The sequence below is a fragment of the Centruroides sculpturatus genome, unplaced genomic scaffold, assembly GCF_000671375.1.
Source record: "Centruroides sculpturatus isolate CEXI.00-Female unplaced genomic scaffold, Cexi_2.0 scaffold839, whole genome shotgun sequence".
NCBI classification, from domain to species: Eukaryota; Metazoa; Arthropoda; class Arachnida; order Scorpiones; family Buthidae; genus Centruroides; species Centruroides sculpturatus.
Window position 1 is genome coordinate 121,189 of NW_019384978.1, and position 20,779 is coordinate 141,967.

At 27.2% G+C, this 20,779-nt stretch overlaps 1 protein-coding gene across 1 annotated transcript in view; it reads left to right on the forward strand.

Moving 5' to 3' along the window:
- The first annotated feature begins 1,257 nt into the window (after positions 1–1,257).
- The window catches only part of LOC111632714 (citrate synthase, mitochondrial-like), a 22,281-nt gene continuing 2,759 nt past the window's right edge, over positions 1,258–20,779 (forward strand). Inside the window, exons 1-5 of the mRNA XM_023377222.1 lie at positions 1,258–1,467; positions 1,795–1,994; positions 2,058–2,187; positions 12,112–12,213; positions 16,759–16,968. Coding sequence (XP_023232990.1) covers positions 1,372–1,467; positions 1,795–1,994; positions 2,058–2,187; positions 12,112–12,213; positions 16,759–16,968 — 738 coding nt within the window. The 5' untranslated portion in view covers positions 1,258–1,371. The remainder of the gene's footprint in view (positions 1,468–1,794; positions 1,995–2,057; positions 2,188–12,111; positions 12,214–16,758; positions 16,969–20,779) is intronic.

Genomic DNA, 20,779 nt, shown 5'->3' on the forward strand with positions numbered 1-20,779 from the left:
GTTATTATTATATTTATTGGGTAAAGAATTTAGTAGTTGGGTCTTCTTAAGATTTAGTTCTTGTATAGGAGTAGTTAAATTGGACCTTTGTCATTGAGTAGAATTCTCTGTAATAAAAAATGGTTTGAAAGAATCCTGGAGTACCAACCCTTCCAATACATAACTATATGTCAAAGAAAATTTATCCAACAGTATGGTATCGCCTCGAAGTTTAGGATCTTTGCCAGTTTTTCTTAATTCACTTAGAAAAGGAATTAGTTGTTTCCGTCTTGTTCTAGATCTTTTAGTGAGGTCTTGTGCTATTTGAGTGTCTTTCCATTCGTTCTGTATATTTTGTTGTTTCATTTTTACAAATTTTGAGTAAATATAATCTCTTATTTGGATATTTTTAATGATTATTTTAATTGTTGGATTCTGTGTTTTTGTTATCGGAATAATTGCTATAATATCGTCTATTGTGATTTCCTGTAAATCTAATGTTTCATTTATTAAGTTGAACACTTCTAGTTTAGTAGGACTTTTTTTACTTGGATATCTAAATAACATTATATTATTGCGGTGTTGCATATTAATCATATTGTCCATTTGGTATTGCATATTTTCGTTTTCTATTTTTAAAGTATTAATTTGTTGTTCAAGATTTATTATTTTATTATTCATTTTTAGATTTTGATTTTTAGATTCTTGAATATTATTGCGTATCTGGTCCAGATCTTCTTTAATAATGGTCATTTGGTTCAATATTCTAGTGTTAGAATTGTTAATTAGTTCTGAAATTTTGTTCCATAGTGTCATGCTCGCTATATCGGATATATTTTCCAATTTTCCTGGTGAAGAGGATAGCATATCCAATGACTCACCTGATAGTTGCGTCCTTGGAAGTGTCGTTTCAGAGTTCAAATTTATATTTGTCGAGGATGTTTCTGGAGAGATTCTTTCGACATGAGTATTGTAGTCTGTAATTAGCTTGGTATTAGCAGTCGAAGCAGATTCTTTCCTGTTAACTGACTTTGATCTTTGAAGTGGTGGTCGACCTCGTTTCACCGGCGAACGTTGCATATTAATTATATTATTCGACTAACCAACACTGATAATAATATTGCACAACACAAAATCAAAAAAATTAACTAGTTTTAATCTGTAGAATAAGTTCTTTGTCTGTTTTTGAGGTGTACAGAAAAATACGCCAACAGCCTCGGCTGACTGAAGCGCCCCCCTATAAAATGAATTTTTAGATAAGTTTTGAATTTATTATACTTTATGTTGATTTATATTTAGGTGAAACATCTTTCCCAAGAATGGGCAAAAAATGCTGCACTTCCATCTCATGTTGCATCTACTTTGAATAATTTTCCATCTAATCTCCATCCAATGTCACAGTTTAGTGCTGCAATAACTGCCTGTAATACTGAAAGTAAATTTGCAAAAGCATATAGTGAAGGTGCAAAGAAGACAACATATTGGGAGGTATTATTCATTACATAAATATATTCAATATTAATATACCATTTTAATGATTTGTTTAATAATTTGAAGTAATTTATAAATATTAAAGATCTGATAATTAATTTATCAAAAAACTTTCTCAAGAAACTGACTGAAGTTATTTATTCTAATTTGATTGTAATAGAAAAGAATAAATATCTTCAGTTGATTTGTTGCAAAGAATTGAGAAGTATCATTTTAAAATTTCCTGAACAAGGAATATGTTATGTTCATTTCAAAAGTTTGTTTGAATAAAGAAATTATACCTGTTTTCTTATTATTAATAGTAAGCTAATTTATTTTTTCCAGTATATCTTTGATGATGCCACAAATTTAATTGCAAAGTTGACACCAATGGCTGCAACTATTTATCGTAATTTATATAGAGATGGTAGCAGTATCGGTGCCATTGATGTCAACAAAGATTGGTCTGCAAATTTTACAGCAATGTTGGGTTACGATAATCCAATTTTCACTGAATTAATGCGATTATACCTTACAATACATAGGTGAGTTGCTTTTGTGGCTACATACATTTATATTAGAAATATATATTTTCCTTTCTTTTTCAGTGATCATGAGGGTGGCAATGTTAGTGCTCACACAACTCATTTAGTAGGAAGTGCTTTGTCGGATCCTTATTTATCATTTGCAGCTGGAATAAATGGTTTGGCTGGACCACTTCATGGTTTAGCAAATCAAGTTAGTTGAAATATTCCAATTTTAGATGAGAATTTTTAACAAAAGTTATTAAATAGATCAAATTTTATCCTGTAAAATATAAATTTGTAAATTATATTCATAAATGGACACAACGACTTTAGCAATAAGATTGCAAATTTACCAGCTTTCTTATTACTGATAAAATGGTAAATTTTCAAAATGTTACTGACTTACTGGTAATTTTTAAATTTTTAATTAAAAATACAAAAATTTACACACTAGTGATTGTTTAGTTACCAATTCACTGATATTTTAGCAGCTAAACAATATTTAGTATTCTATGACCATTTCAGTTCTTTTTCTTTTCAAAACAGACAGAAAAAACAAGTTGTTTTCTAAAAAAAAAAAAGTATGCTGTAATTTTTTAGTTGCCATGATTAAAAAGTAGCCAATGCACACACAAATAAATTATTCCATTTTGTCAGCTAAAATCACTGTTGCACTAAGAAATCAATTGCCAAACTGTTCAGTATGGTAATGTAATATGATACTATAAAAATTGTAAAGAACTGTAAAGTAATAATTTAAAAATATAATTGACATAAACTACTTTTACAGTTTAAATAAATATGTGAAAGTGTATACAAATAAATATTTGGCTCCAAAAAAATTATTACAAGTCTTTGTAATAATTTTTTTTAATCAAATTTACCAGAAAAAACATGCAATTACAGTTCATTTACTGGTATATTTATTAAAACATTTTTTACCAGTAATGCAATCCCTATTTTGCAGTGCATAAAATTGTACTGCTAAATATAGTTCTATTAAAAACAGAATTATGCTAATAATGCAAAAATGTTTGCATTATTAGCACTGCAAACATTTATGCATTGCTAATAATGTTGTGTCCATTATCCTTAAATACTACAGTGATTCATTTTGTTACTTAAGTTATATTGATAGATTTTATATCTGTTTTGGAAACAAAATTATATCTTTTTCTACTAATGTGATTAAAATTATTTCAAATATGATTTATAATAAAAATAAAATCATGGATTTCTGAAAATAATAATTTTAGAATATCTTAAGTCAATTAGTACTGAACATTGTTAATAAGTATAAAAATAAAAATATTTTAGTAAAGTGAATTTTTAAGGTTTTTATATTGAATCCAATTAAATATGGGATTAAAACTGCATTAATAAATTGCAATCTTAAACTAATTAATAGTAATCATAAAAAGTATTAATTTATATACATTTGTTAGTTTCATTTAACTGCTCTGCAGGATTTTTTTCTGTTAGACAAACTAAAATTTAATAAAATTTCAATCTGAATAATACAGTACTTACCTAGTAAGATATGATTTTTTTTTTTTTGTCTAAAATATGATGATAAGTATAATTTTCTTTTCTGTATATTGATTTCAGTATCCATAGAAAAGATGAATGAATTGAGATGTCTAAAATTAAAATTGAAATAATATATAACTTTAAAAACTGATGCTAACATAAACAAGTAATACAAAGTTAAACATAAGAAACTTTTCTAAATTAAAGTTTCTCTCATTATAATTTAAGGATTAATTTACATTAAATAAAAAAGGTATTTAAGTATAATAATTTATTTTCTTAAACTTTAAAATAACTGTACTTAACTTTTTTCTTTCAGACAAAATATACCCATATATTTTATGTTAACTGATCTAAGTAAATCTTTCTAAATTTATAATCGCTGTTTATTTTCTGTTGAGTCTGTCTGTAATTACCTGTTACGTAATGTTGATTTTTCTTACAATAATAATAGGTCTTCAACTGTAATAATACATAAATAATGTTTATACAAATTACAAATGTTTAAAAATCATATTAAGCACATACTATCCTGGAAAAAGTTTGAACTTTCCATTAAAGTCAACTGATACTAAAGTCAACCATTGCCATATGCTATCAGGCTAAATGGTTGGCTATAGTATTACAATGTATTGGATTTAGTAGAGTTGTTTGTTTAAAGTTAATTGATATACTGTAAATATGTTGTTGTTTAGATATTATAATAACCATAAATCAAATATGAAGTAAACATTTATTTTCATATTTAAGAAATTCAAATACAAGAAATTATTGCTTGCAATTTGTCTGGAAAAAGTTTGAGACCAGGATCAAAAATTCATATTTTACAACATTCTAAACTACAATAGACATCGTAACCTAATATATATCCACATTGTGTTTTCAACTTTCAGTAAAAATCGGATCTGGTAAAACATTAACAAATGAAGAAAAAAACAAGATATATGCATTCAGAGACTGGAAAATTTGATTGTCATTACAGGCCTACTAGGAAGATCAAGATGGTAGTTCACAATTACTTAAAGGACCCTGACAATTATGGCAAAGCTAAACATTGTGTTATGCCAAAAAAACTTTCTGCCAGAGTTGGTAGGACAATATTGAGAATAGCTACATCCTCTGGTATGTCATCTAGTCATATTACAGCTTTTCTACAGCTACCTGTAACACCAAGAACAATGAGATATGTTCTGCAAAAGTCTGCAAATCATGCATACATTAAAATGCATGTACAGCCAAAATTGACAATTTCCCATATGGAAAGGTGGCTGAACTTTGCAATGCATTATGTTGGCCATTCAGATTTATGGAATCGTACATCTCTTACTGATGAGAAGAAATTTAACCTGGATGAACCTGATGGTGTGCAATTCTATTGGTATGATGTACAAGGTGGAGGATCCATAATGGTATAGGCAGCTCTCACTCATCAGTTAAAATCAGTTATTGCTTACATTTTTCCTTGTTCAAAGGTAGTTGAATGTCAAGCTGTGTTGGGAAATTATCTTCTATCATTCAGACATGAAGCAGTGGACAAACATTTTATTTTCCAGCAGGATAATGCTTCTATTGATAAAGCTGCCTCTACAATGATATGGTTGTCTGACAAAGATAACAATGTTTTACTATGGCCACTATGTATCCTGGATTTAAACCCAATAGAAAACCTTTGCAGTGATTTAGTAAGAGTGGTTTATGCCAATGGAAAACAATTTATAATGTTTCTGATCTTAAAAAAGCAATTGTGACTGCTTGGAATGAAATTACTACAACTCTTATTACAAATGACCAATGGATTGATTGATTTTATTCAGGTTAATGGTAAACAAATTAAGTATTAAACATTGTTTTCTCCACTGTGTTTTGCTTTTGAGGTGCTTTTTTTGATCATGGTCTCAAACTTTTTTCAAGACAAATTGCAAACAATAATTTGATGTATACGAATTTCTTAAATATGAAAATAAATTTTTACTTCATATTTGGTTTATGGTTACTTTAATACCTAAACAACAACATATTTACAGATCAGTTGATTTTAATAGGAAGATTGAAAACCCAGGTGGAATTAATTGTGGCAATTTTTTTTATATGCAGCAGAAATTTTAATTAATGTGACTTTAACATCTGTCTTTACTTAACATAGATGTGTTTCTCTCAGCAAATAAGGTGTTGGTCAAGTTGCTATTTTTGGTTATTAAAATAAAAATATTTGTTATTAACCAAAAATTTGTTTTAGTGCAGGGATGTCCAGCCTGCGGGTTGCACTGTGGCCCACTTTATATTTTTATGCAGCCCACTGCACTCTGTTTTTTTAGATACATTTTCATTTATTTTGGTAAAGTATATCATAAAAATTATTCTTGTTTCACTGGATACATTCTGATATAATGATTTATAGGTGATGTAATCTGTAACTGTTCAATCAGAAATGTTGCTAGCATGGTCTGTCATTTTGATTGTTTCAGTTTCAAAGATTCTCGTAATGAAGCGATGTTGTTAGTGATAAAGAATGGGTACCTTTTATCAGGCGGATGAAACAGACACACAATCCCTCTTTTCAAAAGTGTGTCATCCATTTTTAGTGACTCGAGGCTAGGCCTAATACCAAAATGGAAAGAGCCAATTTATTCTTTATTTCTACAAAGAATAAATTAGACCATACCACTTCGGCATTTTTACTAATTACTGTATAGGTATATAATACAGACATAGGTCTATCTACATATTTCTTTTGCTAACATAATAATTTAAATATTTTCAATCTCCAATTATATTCATAATTATTTCATCAAATGTAAATTTATTTTTTAATAATCCAGCATTTGATCATGGCATCTAATACTAAGAAAAGAAAAATAACAGAAAAGAGAAAATTCATTATCTTTTGGCCAGAAAATATTTCGTAATTGAAACATGTAATAATATTATCTGACTTATTTGTCATGATAAAATTGCCGTGTGAAATTGTGCATTTTCAGAGTTTATTAAAAAGAAAAGAAGAATTTCCTGTGAACTTTGAAAAATATATAAATTATGTGATGTTTTGTTAAAAGATTTAACAACCAGAATTTCTGACTTCAGAAAATAAAAACTGAATTAAAATTGTTTAGTGATCCATTTTCATTTAATTATGTGGAAGCAGCAGCCAAATACCAGCAAGAAGTCATTGATTTTCAAACCAGGAAATTTTTGAAAACTTATCATAGAGAACATTCCCTTCTTGAATTTTATAAAGAAGTTCATTTTTTTAATGAATTTGATAAAATTGTCAATTTATCTAGAAAACTGTTATGCATGTGGGTTAGTGCATACTGTTGTAAACAATTTTTTTTTTGTGCATGAAGAACATCATAGCTGCTAAAAGACATAGATTGAGTGATTTCCATTTAACTAACATTCTTACAATTAAGACTAGTACCACAATCCATGGCTGGATGGCTGAGCACTCAAGGTGGCAGCCTACCACTTTGGGGGACCCAGGATCGAATCTGGCTGGCTCGAAAAATCTCTAGGAATTTTTAGTGGGGTGGTCCGTCTGGATATGCTGAGCCCTGTCCTTCACCACCCAGCTGCTCCATTGTGGGTCTGGCCCAACCCTTAATGGACTTGCTGTAAGAGACTCTCTTAATGCCTACAGGGCAGAAAGAGTTTTAAAAAAATGTACCACAAAAGCAGATATTAACAATATTATAAAAAAAAAAAAAGTAATGTCAAAAATAGCATCAAATTTATTTTGTTTTGTGCGAGTATAATTTATTTCTTTTTACTGTCAACAATACAGTATTTTTTGTAATTATATATATTTATTAAAATTTGATATTCATATTTTGTACTTTTGAAAAAGATATATTTATATTAATTACCCTTGTGGCCTGCTGAATATACCTAAATTTCTAATTTGGCCCATTAAGAAAAAAGGTTGGACACCCCTGTTGTAGTGCGTTGTGGTTGTTTGGTCGAGTACTGAGGTACCTTTGTATTTGATTACCATGATTTTGATATATGATGTAGCATTGAGAGATTAATTAACTACGTTAATCAAGAGATACCTGTATATGTTTTCTATACAATGTGAACATTATATATTAAAACAGAACACCAATCATTCAGAAATTATATCTAAATAAATGAACCTTCAAAATATTTAGAAACTAAACAATCTGTATATATTACATTAACATACAAACTAAATATCTGTATAAATTACATTAACATACATGAAAATGTAAAGGTGATATACAGTTATAATATTTAAAAATTATTGAAGATTATTGAAACTTATTTATCTTTATAAGAAAAATGTAATTCAAGTACAGTAGAGAATCGATTATCTGAAACAATTCAGGACTGGGGTTGTTCGGATAGCTGATTATTTACAAAAAAATATATTAAACACAAAACTGTACTGTATATATTTTGTATCGCACATCTTGCAAATACATACCATACATAAAGTAATACATTAAAGTAGGCCTACAGTTTAGGTTGGCAGGGAGGGGGAAAGTGCTGCAGTGCCACAGCACTAGTGGAAATTTGAATTTGCGAACTGAAATGCTTTTGGTTAACTGATGTTTCGGTTGATTGGTATTCAGATAATTAATGCTGTATTGTAATTAGAAAATTCTGAGAAATGAGCAGTTTAATTCATAATAAAAATGTCAAATATTCACTTTGATTAATATTGTCTTATCACTGAACATTTCAACATATTCATTTAAATAAAAATCATAATAATTTTTTTAAAAAGTATTCACCATAACAATTTTTGTAATTCATTTAATTGGAATTATTTTTGGAAGTTAAAATAAAACTGAAAATTCTGTAAGATGGCATAAAAAACTTTAAAAAAATTATATGCAAGAAATATTAAAGTTTTTTTTAGCATAACAAGAATGGTTGATTGAACTTAAATGCAATATTTAAGACTAGAAAATAGTATTACCAATTTAAAATATTTTAGTTTTATTAACTAAACTAATTATTTAAACTATTTAAAATTAGAATTTATTAATTTCAGTTATTGAGACCTTAATGCCTTTTATTTTTATTCAATAAAGCTTTCAAATAAATTTTAACATTGCAAAAGCATAATTTTGGAATTTTGAACTTTTAACAATTTTTCCAATAAAAAAAAAATTTATTTAACCATTGAATTTTACTGAAGAAAATTTACAAAAAGTAAATGCTTTTAATTTTATAACTAATGATTATTTTTAATTATATAAAATAAAGCAAGTTTTTTTTAATTTACTTTTATATAATTTTAATAACAGCTGTTATGTAAATAATTTATGTAACTTCATTATATTCACAAACATATAAAATTAAAGAAATCATCTGAAAACAAGAAATGTTTTCCATTATGAATACCCCTTGTCTTTTTTTTTTAACTAAAAGTACTTTAAAATTAATAACTATGATTCAGCATCAAATATATTTTAAATAGATAATAGACAAATAGTATATTGCTAGCTGTTACGTCCGTATTTATAAAGTACGCTTTGCAGTAATTGTTACACTCAGCATTATTAATCATAACTTTCTAAAATGTATGTGGTAAAATCCACTTTATGAATATCCTGATAATGTTCTTAAACTACATGGAAAATATGTCTTTGTAAATAGAAAGTTTATTAAAAAAAATTACTACAGTTAGTTCTGTTTATTTTGTTATGGTAATATGACACATGGATCACGGGATTCCTCCCAGGAGTTTTATGGAAAACGCCCTATTTAGGTGTTACTAATGTAAAGAAAACCCAAAAAACTGCATGTGGCCAGCCCATTGGCAATGTGCAAACCCATGCCCAACTACCAGTGTAACAATTTTGACCCTATGCAGATAAGTGCTATGTCCTACTCATCAAAATAATAATATAGTGCATCTGCTTCACACTATATCATTGTCACAGTAACTAAGTGAATATACCATAATATTTGCTTTTTTTAAGTATATTTTCTTTTATATGAATTATATTTAGTTTATTATTTTGTCAAATTTTTGCAAATAGATGGCATTGTGTGTAAATCAGCAAATTGAATGTGGATAGAAATTAATTGATTTACAGAAATTCAATAGATATTTCAGTGTGATAACATTATCTAAGTTAGAAGTATGTTAATGTAACTACTAAATTTTGTATTAATTGGTCAAATGGCCTAGGAGTGTATAGAGAATGAACAAACAAACATTCTCATTTATAGATATAGATTTATACTAATATTTGTATTTATAACTGATTTTTCACATTATTATTCATTGAGTTTGAAAATTCAATTCAAAAATAATAAAAATATCAGCAGCATTCTCAGTTAGTAGTTACGTACTATTTAAAACAGTAGAGCTATTAATTCATTATATTTTCTTAAAAAAAATAAATTCAAAAAATTATCATTTTAATATTCATGTAAAGAAAATTTTATGATTACAGTAATTAACATTTTGAACTTAAAATGATGATATTTTCTTTTAAAATATATAATAATAATAATAATAATATTATTATATATAAAAGTTATTATTTAACTAGAGGTATATTAAAAAATGGTTCTGCAAATTTTCTAAATCCATTTGTAATGTCTCCAGTTCTTTATTGTTCTATGCATAAGATATTTGAAGTTTTTTTTCCTTAATACCATTTTAAATTATTGGAAATTACACAAAACTTGGCACTATTATAAAAATAACAACAAAACAAACTAACTGTTAAAGTTCATGTTACCAAAAATATTTAATTATAAATGTTTTTGTCCTTGATTTAGGCCATCATCAGCTGACAGAATAAACAGATTAGAAATTTTTTTTTTGTTTCTTATTTGAAAAACGAGTATGAAAATATTTCAAAATTAAAAAATCAATCTGTTGTCATAGGCATTTCCTACTGTAATTAAAATAAATAAAAATATTAAATATATAATAATCTATTATAGGACAAAATATTTTTATAAAATATATGTAAAATAGTCATTTTTAATATATTGATATTTAAAATCATCTCTCTATTCTATCATTTAAATATGATAAATAAATGAGATACTTTAATTTAAAAGTACACTCATTGACAAAAAAGTTATGCTTCAAGAAGGAAGTGGTGGAATCAAATGAATCTTTACCATTGTCATTACATTTACACTAATAATGTGATTAAAATATCATAGCAAAGGCATAATTTACTGTGGAACAATAATACAGTTTAAAAGAATCTTTAGTTATCTTGTAACTCTTCTTGCCTGGATGCAAACAGGCACCATATGTTATTCTGAAATAGATTTTCCACAGATATCACAAATGCTGCCTCAGATACATTAGACTCATAAATGGCTGAAACTTGAATCCCATCTGGTCTTACAAATGTTCAATGGGTGACAAATCTCGAGACCAGGAGACTAAGGAAGAGTGGCAACATGATAGAAATATTCCTGGGAATTCATAACTGTGTGTGTCCAAGCATTATCTTATTAGAAAATGGACATTTCTAATCCTATTCCCACAAGTTACCTTGAGGTAGCTTGAGGGTACAGGATTTGCTAAACATACCACTATGCTGGCAATGTCCTTTCTAGAGATGGCTCTCCAGACCAATACACTAGCAGTGGGGCAGTGTGTTGCCCAACAATGAACATGGGATTAAAGCACCCAGCATTAGCTCTCCATACTTTAATACTCTCTAAGTAGGCATCTGTTTTTAAACAGAACTGGATTTGTCACTAAGGACAATATCCTTTCAGTCCATGTTTCTGTCACAGTACCACTGTACTGTACACATATCCCATCATCATTAGTTTGCAGTCAAATGATGATGATGGGATGGTAATGGCAATGGCAGGATGCATAGTAGTAACTGTGCATGAAAATTTTTCTGCTAGTTGTCTGCAAATGACACAAGAAGAGATGGGGTTCTGAAATGAGGGTTTCTCCTATCTCTGGATGATGAACAAAGATGACATTATAGCTATTTATGCTTGTTTCTGGGGTACCCAGAACCTGCCAGCTGTGTATGTCTGTCCTTACATATCCACTACCCCAACACTTTGTTGCAGTCAGTCAAAACAGTCTACAGTAGATGATCAATTTGATGAAACAGCTATCAAAACAGCCTAATGATGCAACATTTCTCAAACCTCATCAGTTTTGCATAATGTTTTTGACTTCATTGTACAGACATGCTTGGTGTTTAAAGACCTGCACACAACAGATACAGTGAAAATTCTGAACATAGTGAGCATTTCTAAAGAATACTGGAATAGCAATTTTAAGGCATTTGGGTAGCATTATCTAGCATGTATGTAGACCAAAACTTTAATCATTTACATGCTTGTCTGAGAAATTTGTATAGCCAAGTTTTGTAGTAACCAAACAGTTCTATCTGGGTATGCAAATTATTTTCGTAAATGAGAGTATTATAAAACAAGATAATAAAATTATTAGTATGTAATATAGCTATAATTATTAGAACTTTATATAATATTATTTGTATATGTAGATAAATATAAATTTTCTGTTGTGACACTCCATTTTCATATTAAATTTTCACTTTTTACATTTTAAAATAAATGTTATATAAATATATGAATAAATATAAATTTTATTTTCTATTTTTATTAGGAAGTATTAGTTTGGTTAACAAAACTTCAAAAGGAACTTGGAACAGATGTTTCTGAAGAAAAGTTAAAAGAATTTGTCTGGAAGACTTTGAAGTCTGGCCAGGTACAGTGTAAAATTTTTGTGTAACAATTTAGATTATCTAAACTATTTATTCTGTTGGCATTGAAAACACAACATAAAATTTCATAATAAATAAATATTTTGATAAATCATTAAACTTTAAAACTGAGTATTTCTGAACACTTATTGCTCTTGATTATAAATATTCAAAAATATCTGAGTGAAACTTATTAAAAATCATTGGTAATTGTTAGCTTATAAAATATACTTTAATAAATTGCATTCTAAAATTGATTAATTTTCATTATTTGCACAATATTATGTAAAAATGTTAATCATAATATTTTTTGTCTATTTTTATTATATTTGATTTTGAATTATCATAAATAACTATATTTTTGAAACACTTGAGTGTTTAACATGAATTAATGTTCAAATAATGATTTTTGATATAAATACACATTTAGAATTAAGTTTTATGTGAACCATCTTAATTTCACATAATTTTATATAGTGATAAGTTATCTACTTCAATAGTTCTTATTGAAATATTGATAATTAAATTATAAATCTTAAGCAGTAATTTGGAGATAGTTGAGCAAAAAAGTTTGAGAACAACATTTTATTTCAATAAAAAATAAAATATTTTGATATATTCTGCTGTTGTAGTATGTTCTTAAAAAAAAATCTTATAACAAGACTATGTATAAGGCACTTATTTTCCATTGAATATATAAAGACAGTTCAATTTCAGTAATGGTGATAGAACTGTATGTGTTACATAGTCATAATTTATGTTTCCTCCTTTATGTACTTCCCTCCACAAACCGACACTTCTCCCATTGTTTTGGCAATGATGCTTATGCCTTCAGATAGAAATTTTTTAGCTGGTTTCAGAGACACTACATGATAAACTCTATTTTCAGCATTCTGGGTGAAGGTCAGCCTCCCAGTGTCTGCTATAAGTGATGATTGTAAGGTGACAGTTTGCTCTGTAAGCCAGGTTGTATAGAATTCACCCATTAATCCATTGAATTCCTATACTGTGTGTAGGGCCATGCTGCAGTGCCACCTAAAAGACTTCTGTTCTGCAGGCTTAATATCATTGTCAAAATGGTAGAAGTGTCAGTGTATGGAGGGGAGTACCTAGAGAAAGAAACAAATTGGGACTATATAACAATTACAGTTCCATTACCATTACTGAAATTCCAAACAGTTTGAGTGATAAATTTTAAAATATTTTGTGGTTTATGAATAACCCTGTAAAATTTCTTATTGTAAAACATGTTACAATTTACAATGATATATGTTAATACTTTGTACTTCAAAGTTCAAATTGCATACAGTGAAAACATGAGCTCTAAGCATAAATGTAATTTGTTGTGTGCCCTAGTTGTCTCTTGCTCTTGCATTAAACTTGTATTCATTACTTTTTTCACTTTATTTTTTGTGCTTGGTTATATTTATTTATATTTTGTGTTGTTCATTGATTTTTTAACAAATTCTTCCTGCAATCTTTCCACACAGTTTTTGGGTGCCCATATGTTTTGTATCGTTTAGTTCAAATTTTCTGAATGGAACTTTTTAAACTACATTTGATTTGTATCCCTTCCAAAACTCAAAGCATCACATGCTTGATATACTTTTTATCTGATGAAATTAAAACTTGATTTTATTGAAACAAAACTTGAAGTAAAAAGTTTAAAGTAAGCTTCTGAACAAAGAAAGTATCTTAATCCAAAAAATGTATTTAAAATAAAATGCAATTATATTTAAATTTGGTAATCTAAATATCATTTGAGGAAAACTTATTTCAATTTATTTTTTCAACACACTTTTTATGCTTTTTCTTACAGAAAGATTTGTTTATAAAATAGAAATAGTAAATTTTGTTTTATGGTTACAAGACTGCAAATTTTTAATTTCATAATTTTTTCATACTTTACATGCTATATATAAAGTTAAATTCATTTTACTGTTAAATTTTAGTAAAAAATCATTTTATTGGTGTTTTACAGATGATTGTTACTTTTAAGAATATAAAAATGTTTACAATACTTTTTTCTTTATATACAATAATAATGTGGTTATATTTAAAGGACAATCACACCACAGGTTGATACACTGATATCTTTTATTCTATTTCTCTTTTTCTTCAAAATATACATTTTCACATACAAAAGATAGTGTGTCAATCTATGACCTGTGGTGTGATTGTCCAACCACATTGTTATTGTATAAGTAAAAGTAAACTTCAGGACAAATAGCTTTATCATATAGTTTACAATATTTTATATATTTCTGTATTCCATACACTCATATAATTTATTCTATTTCTCTTTTTCTTCAAAATATACATTTTCACATACAAAAGATAGTGTGTCAATCTATGACCTGTGGTGTGATTGTCCAACCTATCCACTACCNTATTTTTATAATAAATAAATATTTTATTGAATTATATATCGACCATTTTGGTCAAATACCTGTTGCCATTGCTTCTGGTAGTAGCATGATTCCACATTAATAAAAGTTTTGATCTTTGCTTACAAAAAACTGATCCAAGTGATTTTTGACATTTTCATTTCAAGTAAAAAAATTTCAAGTTAAAAAATTTTGTATAGACCAGAACAAATAATATCTGAGGGTGCCTGATCTGGCAAATATGGTTGGTGTGATAGCACATCCCATCTAAGCTGTAACAGTTTCTGACAAGTTACCAAACTTGTGTGAAATTTGGCATTATCATGGTAAAACACTACACCTGTTTTGTTGATCAATTCTGGCAGCCTTTTCTGTTTGATGATATTACTCAATTTGTTTACTCAATGGCAGTACACTTTCAAATCAATTGTTAAATTGTCTGATAAAAGCTCAAAAAAAATTTCCTTAAAATCCCACAAAAGCAAGCAACTCTCTCTAAGAACATGTGGAACCCATATATTGAGCTTTGAAATGAAACCAATAATCATAAACGGTTCAATTCGACAAATTTAATGTCTTAGTGATTTCACATGTTATTATTTGGCAGTTTGTTTCAGTCAGTACTTTTATTTTGTTTTCATTGTCCATCCAGAATGTGGTGCATCTTTAATATTGAAATTGCCAGAACGAAATTTTGTAAACCAGTTTTCACACTGTCACAGTTTTGTCTCTCAACACATCTTCACCATACATGTACCACAATTTTTTTTCTTGCTCGAATAGCATTTTGATTTTTTAGTAATAAAAAGCAAAATATGCTGAAAATGATGATTTCGATTTTCCATATTTAATGGGACACCGAAAAAAAAAAACAATTGTACAGAATCAAACAACATTTTTTACAAATAAGCCTTAAAATGTCAGCTATCAAAGTATATAATGAAAATTTGGTTTAAAATGAAATTGGCTGGTAAAAATACATCTAATTCTTCTAGTAATAAAAAAACAAAATTACTTTCTGAACAACCCAATAATAAATGTATTGTGCATTCATTAACTTGAACAAACACTTACAAAATAACTTTTCCAAGATTCTGTTAAAAAAAAAAATATGAAGGTATATAGATTTATAATGATAAATATGTACTTGAAATTTTTTGAGAAATTCTTTAACAAATGTTTGAATCTAAAACTTTGTTACCTTATAAATGCTACTTTATATTTCATTTGATAAAATTGAGTAAATTTCAAAAAATTATCAAAGGATAAATTGATTATTTATAAGAACAAAGATATGTTTTAGAATATTTATCTAATTTACAATTAGATTTATAATTGCAGTTGTTAGACTATTACTCAAACATTTATTACTTAAAAATTTTATTATATAATAATTTATAATGACATTATAATTTACTTCAGTGATTTTCAATCGATGTGCCACTAGAGAATCATAAATGTGCTGCAAAAATTTTTGAAGGTTATGAAATAAATTATTTTCGAAAGAAGCCCAAAGTATAATAAGTGTACAGTACATGTCAAAAGTAAAACCTCTTTAAATTGATTATACAAGTTTTTCATTGTTATAATAAATAAATTATTTATAATGTAGTAAAAAATATATATTCATAATCAAAATTATATATGCATAACTCTGAGTTATTTCATTTAAAATCAAAAATTTTTTTAATCAAAAATGTATTTATAATTGTCTGTATTTAGTTCAAATTATTTTAACTCAGAAATAGTGGGACATTGAGCAGGTTTCTAAAGGCAATTATCATGCCACTTTTAAATCCAGGCATAATATTAATTGCTTTTCTTATGTAAGTGAAAATGATTAATTTAACTAATTATAGGTTCAAGTGTGTAAGTGAAAATAATTAATTTAACTAATTATAGGTTCAAGTGTGAATAGGTTCATATAGGTTTTGGATTGGCAATAGATAAAAAAAAGTTGAAAAGCACTGATGAACTTAAATGAAAGATTTTTCTTTGATAATATATAAAAATTGTTGGATGGTGATTATTTAAAAATGACTGAAAACTGTAATGATATAGTACGGCATTCTATGAACTTTATTTATTATACAATATCAAATATTTGAAACTATACTATTAATAATAATTTTAAATAATTCAGTTTTAAAATATTTATTTTAGGTAGTGCCTGGTTATGGACATGCAGTACTTCGTAAGACAGATCCAAGATACACTGCTCAGAGAGAATTTGCATTGAAGCATTTGCCTGATGATCCATTATTTAAACTTGTTGCAAGCATTTACAAAGTGGTTCCACCAATACTTTTAGAATTGGGTAAAGTGAAAAATCCATGGCCAAATGTTGATGCCCACAGCGGTGTTTTATTACAAGTAAGTATAAATATGATTGTTAATGACAATCTTATTGTACTCATAAAAATCTAATAAACAAACTTACAAAATTTCCCTTTTATTTATGACAACATTCCATCTGTGTTTGGATTGGCAATTTCATCGAATTTTCTCTCAACTTTTCTGAAAAATTCTATTTATTTAAATACTTTCCTACAAGCCTGTTTCATAATATTTTATAGAAAATTTTCTGACAGTCCACAAATTTCTTGCATAAAAATTTATTTTAACAAACAAATCTGTGATATCACTGCTTACAGATCACCCCACCACCAAAAATACCATAACACATATAACTTCATGTTCAATTACTTTCATTTTGGAAATAGTAAATTAATAATTATTAAGAACGTGCAATTTAAGTAATGGCATACAACTAACTAAAATCAACTGTGGTGTAAATCAACAATTTTCCAATGTAAAACCTAATGTGTGATTATTTTTTAAAGTATTTACTTAAAAAAAATTCTTATTAATTTTAATATTTTCTGTCTATTTTCAATGTTTCTTTAAAGTATAATTATTGTCTCTTGAAATATGTCACTTTTTAAATTGTTTTGTTGCTGATTATCTAAGAATTACTTTTTCATCATTTTAAGAGAAATTTTTTTAATATACAAATTTCTGAAAAAATAATGGAATAAGTCTATACAAAGTTATGTAAATAAAACAAAATTTACTTTATTAAGAGAAGATGAAAGAAAAACAATGAAATTTATGATACTACAACAGCAGCACTTATAAAATGTATATAGTCACCAATTACCATGTAGTTTTTGAGTCTGTTCAATATTTTTGTAAGATAACCCAAGCACCACCAGATACATAAGCTAATAATATATAATTAACATGGAGGCATTTTATTCATAGTTAAAACAAATTAACCTCCATTATTTATGGAAGGTTAATTTGTTTTAACTAATTCTAAACATAACTACGTAACAGTAGTAGTCAAATGTGATATAAATGTAATAAATTGAAACAGAATTAAATTAGTCCAATAGATACATTATACCAGACAGTTGTTTTAATGTTATCTTATAATATAATTGAGATGGGTTGATAATAATAATGCTACTAATAAATGCAAATGATTAGGAATTGAAATTTGGTGCACAGTTAGGGTATGTCATCAGAATGTACACTAAGAAGAAATTTTTGGAAATCCCCCACAGAGGAGAGGGAGAATGTTAAGGATTACCCTGAAGAACTCATCTTCTACTGTACTATTTTAGAAGCAGGTTTTTGCATTTTTGCAGGAAATCAAACATATTTTTAGACCCATCTAAAAATTCTCTAATTAGTTTCAGAAGACAGAGACCTAATTCTTGTACCTGGTGAAAATGGATACGACCGGCTATAATCTTAATCTTTGCTATCGTACTTTTACTTTTTGCCCAAGAAATGCCAGGCTCATCTGCTAGTGTACATATAAACTCGTGAAATATGAAGAATGATATGATGATTTTTATTTGATAATTTTTGCTATGATTATTAATATATAAAATATCACATAAGATTCAGTTTGTTTCAAAATGAATGCTACAAACTTTATTTATACTATAGCTTTATTATAGAAATATGCAAGTATAGAAATAGTCCTGCCAACTCTTACAGAAAGTTGGACTATAAAGTCAATTGATATGGGGCAAAATCAGAATTTAGAACAAATGCATCTATTTTGAATTGAAAAAAGAAACTCATATGTCCATAGTATACTCCATTTGATGTACTTAAGCTAAAACTAGATTAATTGCTACTCAATGTTTTTAAAGGCATTCTTTTACAATAAAAGCTGGCAAGGACACTTGCTTGACTTTCCTGGCTCTCAAATAGGAGATTAAGGTGACCAGGAGACTGATAATTTTGAATTGTGTTACAATATAAAATTTAAATAACAAACTTTAAAGGCATTACAACAACTCAACAAAATTATTTTTGTTGAGTTGTTGTAATGCCTTTAAAGTTTGTTGTTATTTAAATTTTTATTTATTTATAACAAATATTTATCATAACTCAACAAAATTATTTTTGTTGAGTTATGATAAATATTTGTTTTTAATAGATTTTTAAGTTTAATAAACATGACATATCAGCTCAATTGTGTGTTGTGTCATCTATTAATGAGATTTTATTAAAAAATAATTTTTATATTATTAACTGTTACAAAAAACATAAGAGTTAATTTTGAGGGTGGATATGAGTTTTTAAAAATATTGTAAAAGTTTCATTGAGTCCAACCCTACTCAAGATATGACATGATTCTCTGTCTCCCCATCTCTTAACTTTTAATCACCAAAATTTCAAAATAGCATCAATGTCCTATATACAGTAGAGCATCAATTATCCGACTCAATTGGGGACTGGGGTTGGTTGGATAATTGAAAAGTCAGATAACCGAAAAGTATGAAAAAATCCATTATTAGTGTAGTATATTATTATATCCCATGTAATTAGTATATTAGTATATCGCTATTAACCTACTTTGCGTTGAATTTTCCTCCATGTTAAGACTATCAAATTTTTTTTTTAAATAATAATTGTTGCTATTGTATCGTTAAAAATTAGAAAATTAAGCCTCGTTTAAATACTGGCTCCCTTTCATGGTCAATCCAGTGTTGCCAGCTAAAACACACAAAAATAATATTAAAGTAGCCAAGACATAGCCAAATATTGTAGCGCCACATCACTAGCGGACATTTGAATTTGCCGACTAGAACACGATCGGTTAACCGAGGTGATGGTTAATCGGGGGTCGGATAATCGATGCTCTACTGTATATTGAAATAATCCTGCCAAATTAAAATATTCAGTTCATCTAGTCCTGAAATCTAATGCAAAATAGATCTTGATGCACATGCATGCAAAGTTTTTACTTGGGTGTCAAAACATCGAGAAATGCAAAAAGATGGTGAGTCAAAATTTGACCAATAACCATACTAATCTAATTTACATTCTGTAAGAGTCAGGAAAGTAAAATTTATGGAAATACTAGCAGGAACGAATGATGTATTTATTTATGAAAATTCTTGGTTTATTGTAAAATTGAGATGTTATCGATTTCAACTGCTCAATATTAATTAAAAAATTATAATAATAATTTTATTTAATTTCATGTATTACTATCTACATTATCTCTCCTATGTCAGAAGAATTATTTTTTATGAACAGTTTTCTTTTTTTAAAAGAAATTTTTTGGTTAATATAAAAACTTTCATGTTAAATTGTTAACAGCAATGACAGATTTTCTATGCATCTTTTACATTCTTTTTCAAGTTTTTAATAATTAAATAATTTTTTATAATTTAATCTATTAAATAATTATATTATGAAATACTATTTTGTAATAAATAAATGTTTTGATGTCATTATGGCAGTGATTTTCTTTTTATCTTTTTAATTTCTATTTTTAAATTAATTTTTAAGAACATTTTTACATGAGTAGAAGTCACATTAGTAACTTAATATCATATTAGTAATTGTACAATTTACAAAGTTTAATTTTATATGTATTTAAAACCTTCTTAAAAATCTATTGTTTTACTTAACAAAAATATTACAAACATTAATAAATTTAAATATAAATTTTTAATAGAATTATTGGTATTTATAAGTATACTAGCTGCAAGGACCCGCTTCGCTGGGTCTTTATTTGTATGTAATATAGTTTTTATATACAGTATATATAAAAGACTGTTTTTCTAAGTAATCTAGAATCTAGCTGCAAGGACCCGCTTCGCTGGGCAAAAAGTAACGATAGTGAAGATTAAGATAATTACATTATAGCTAA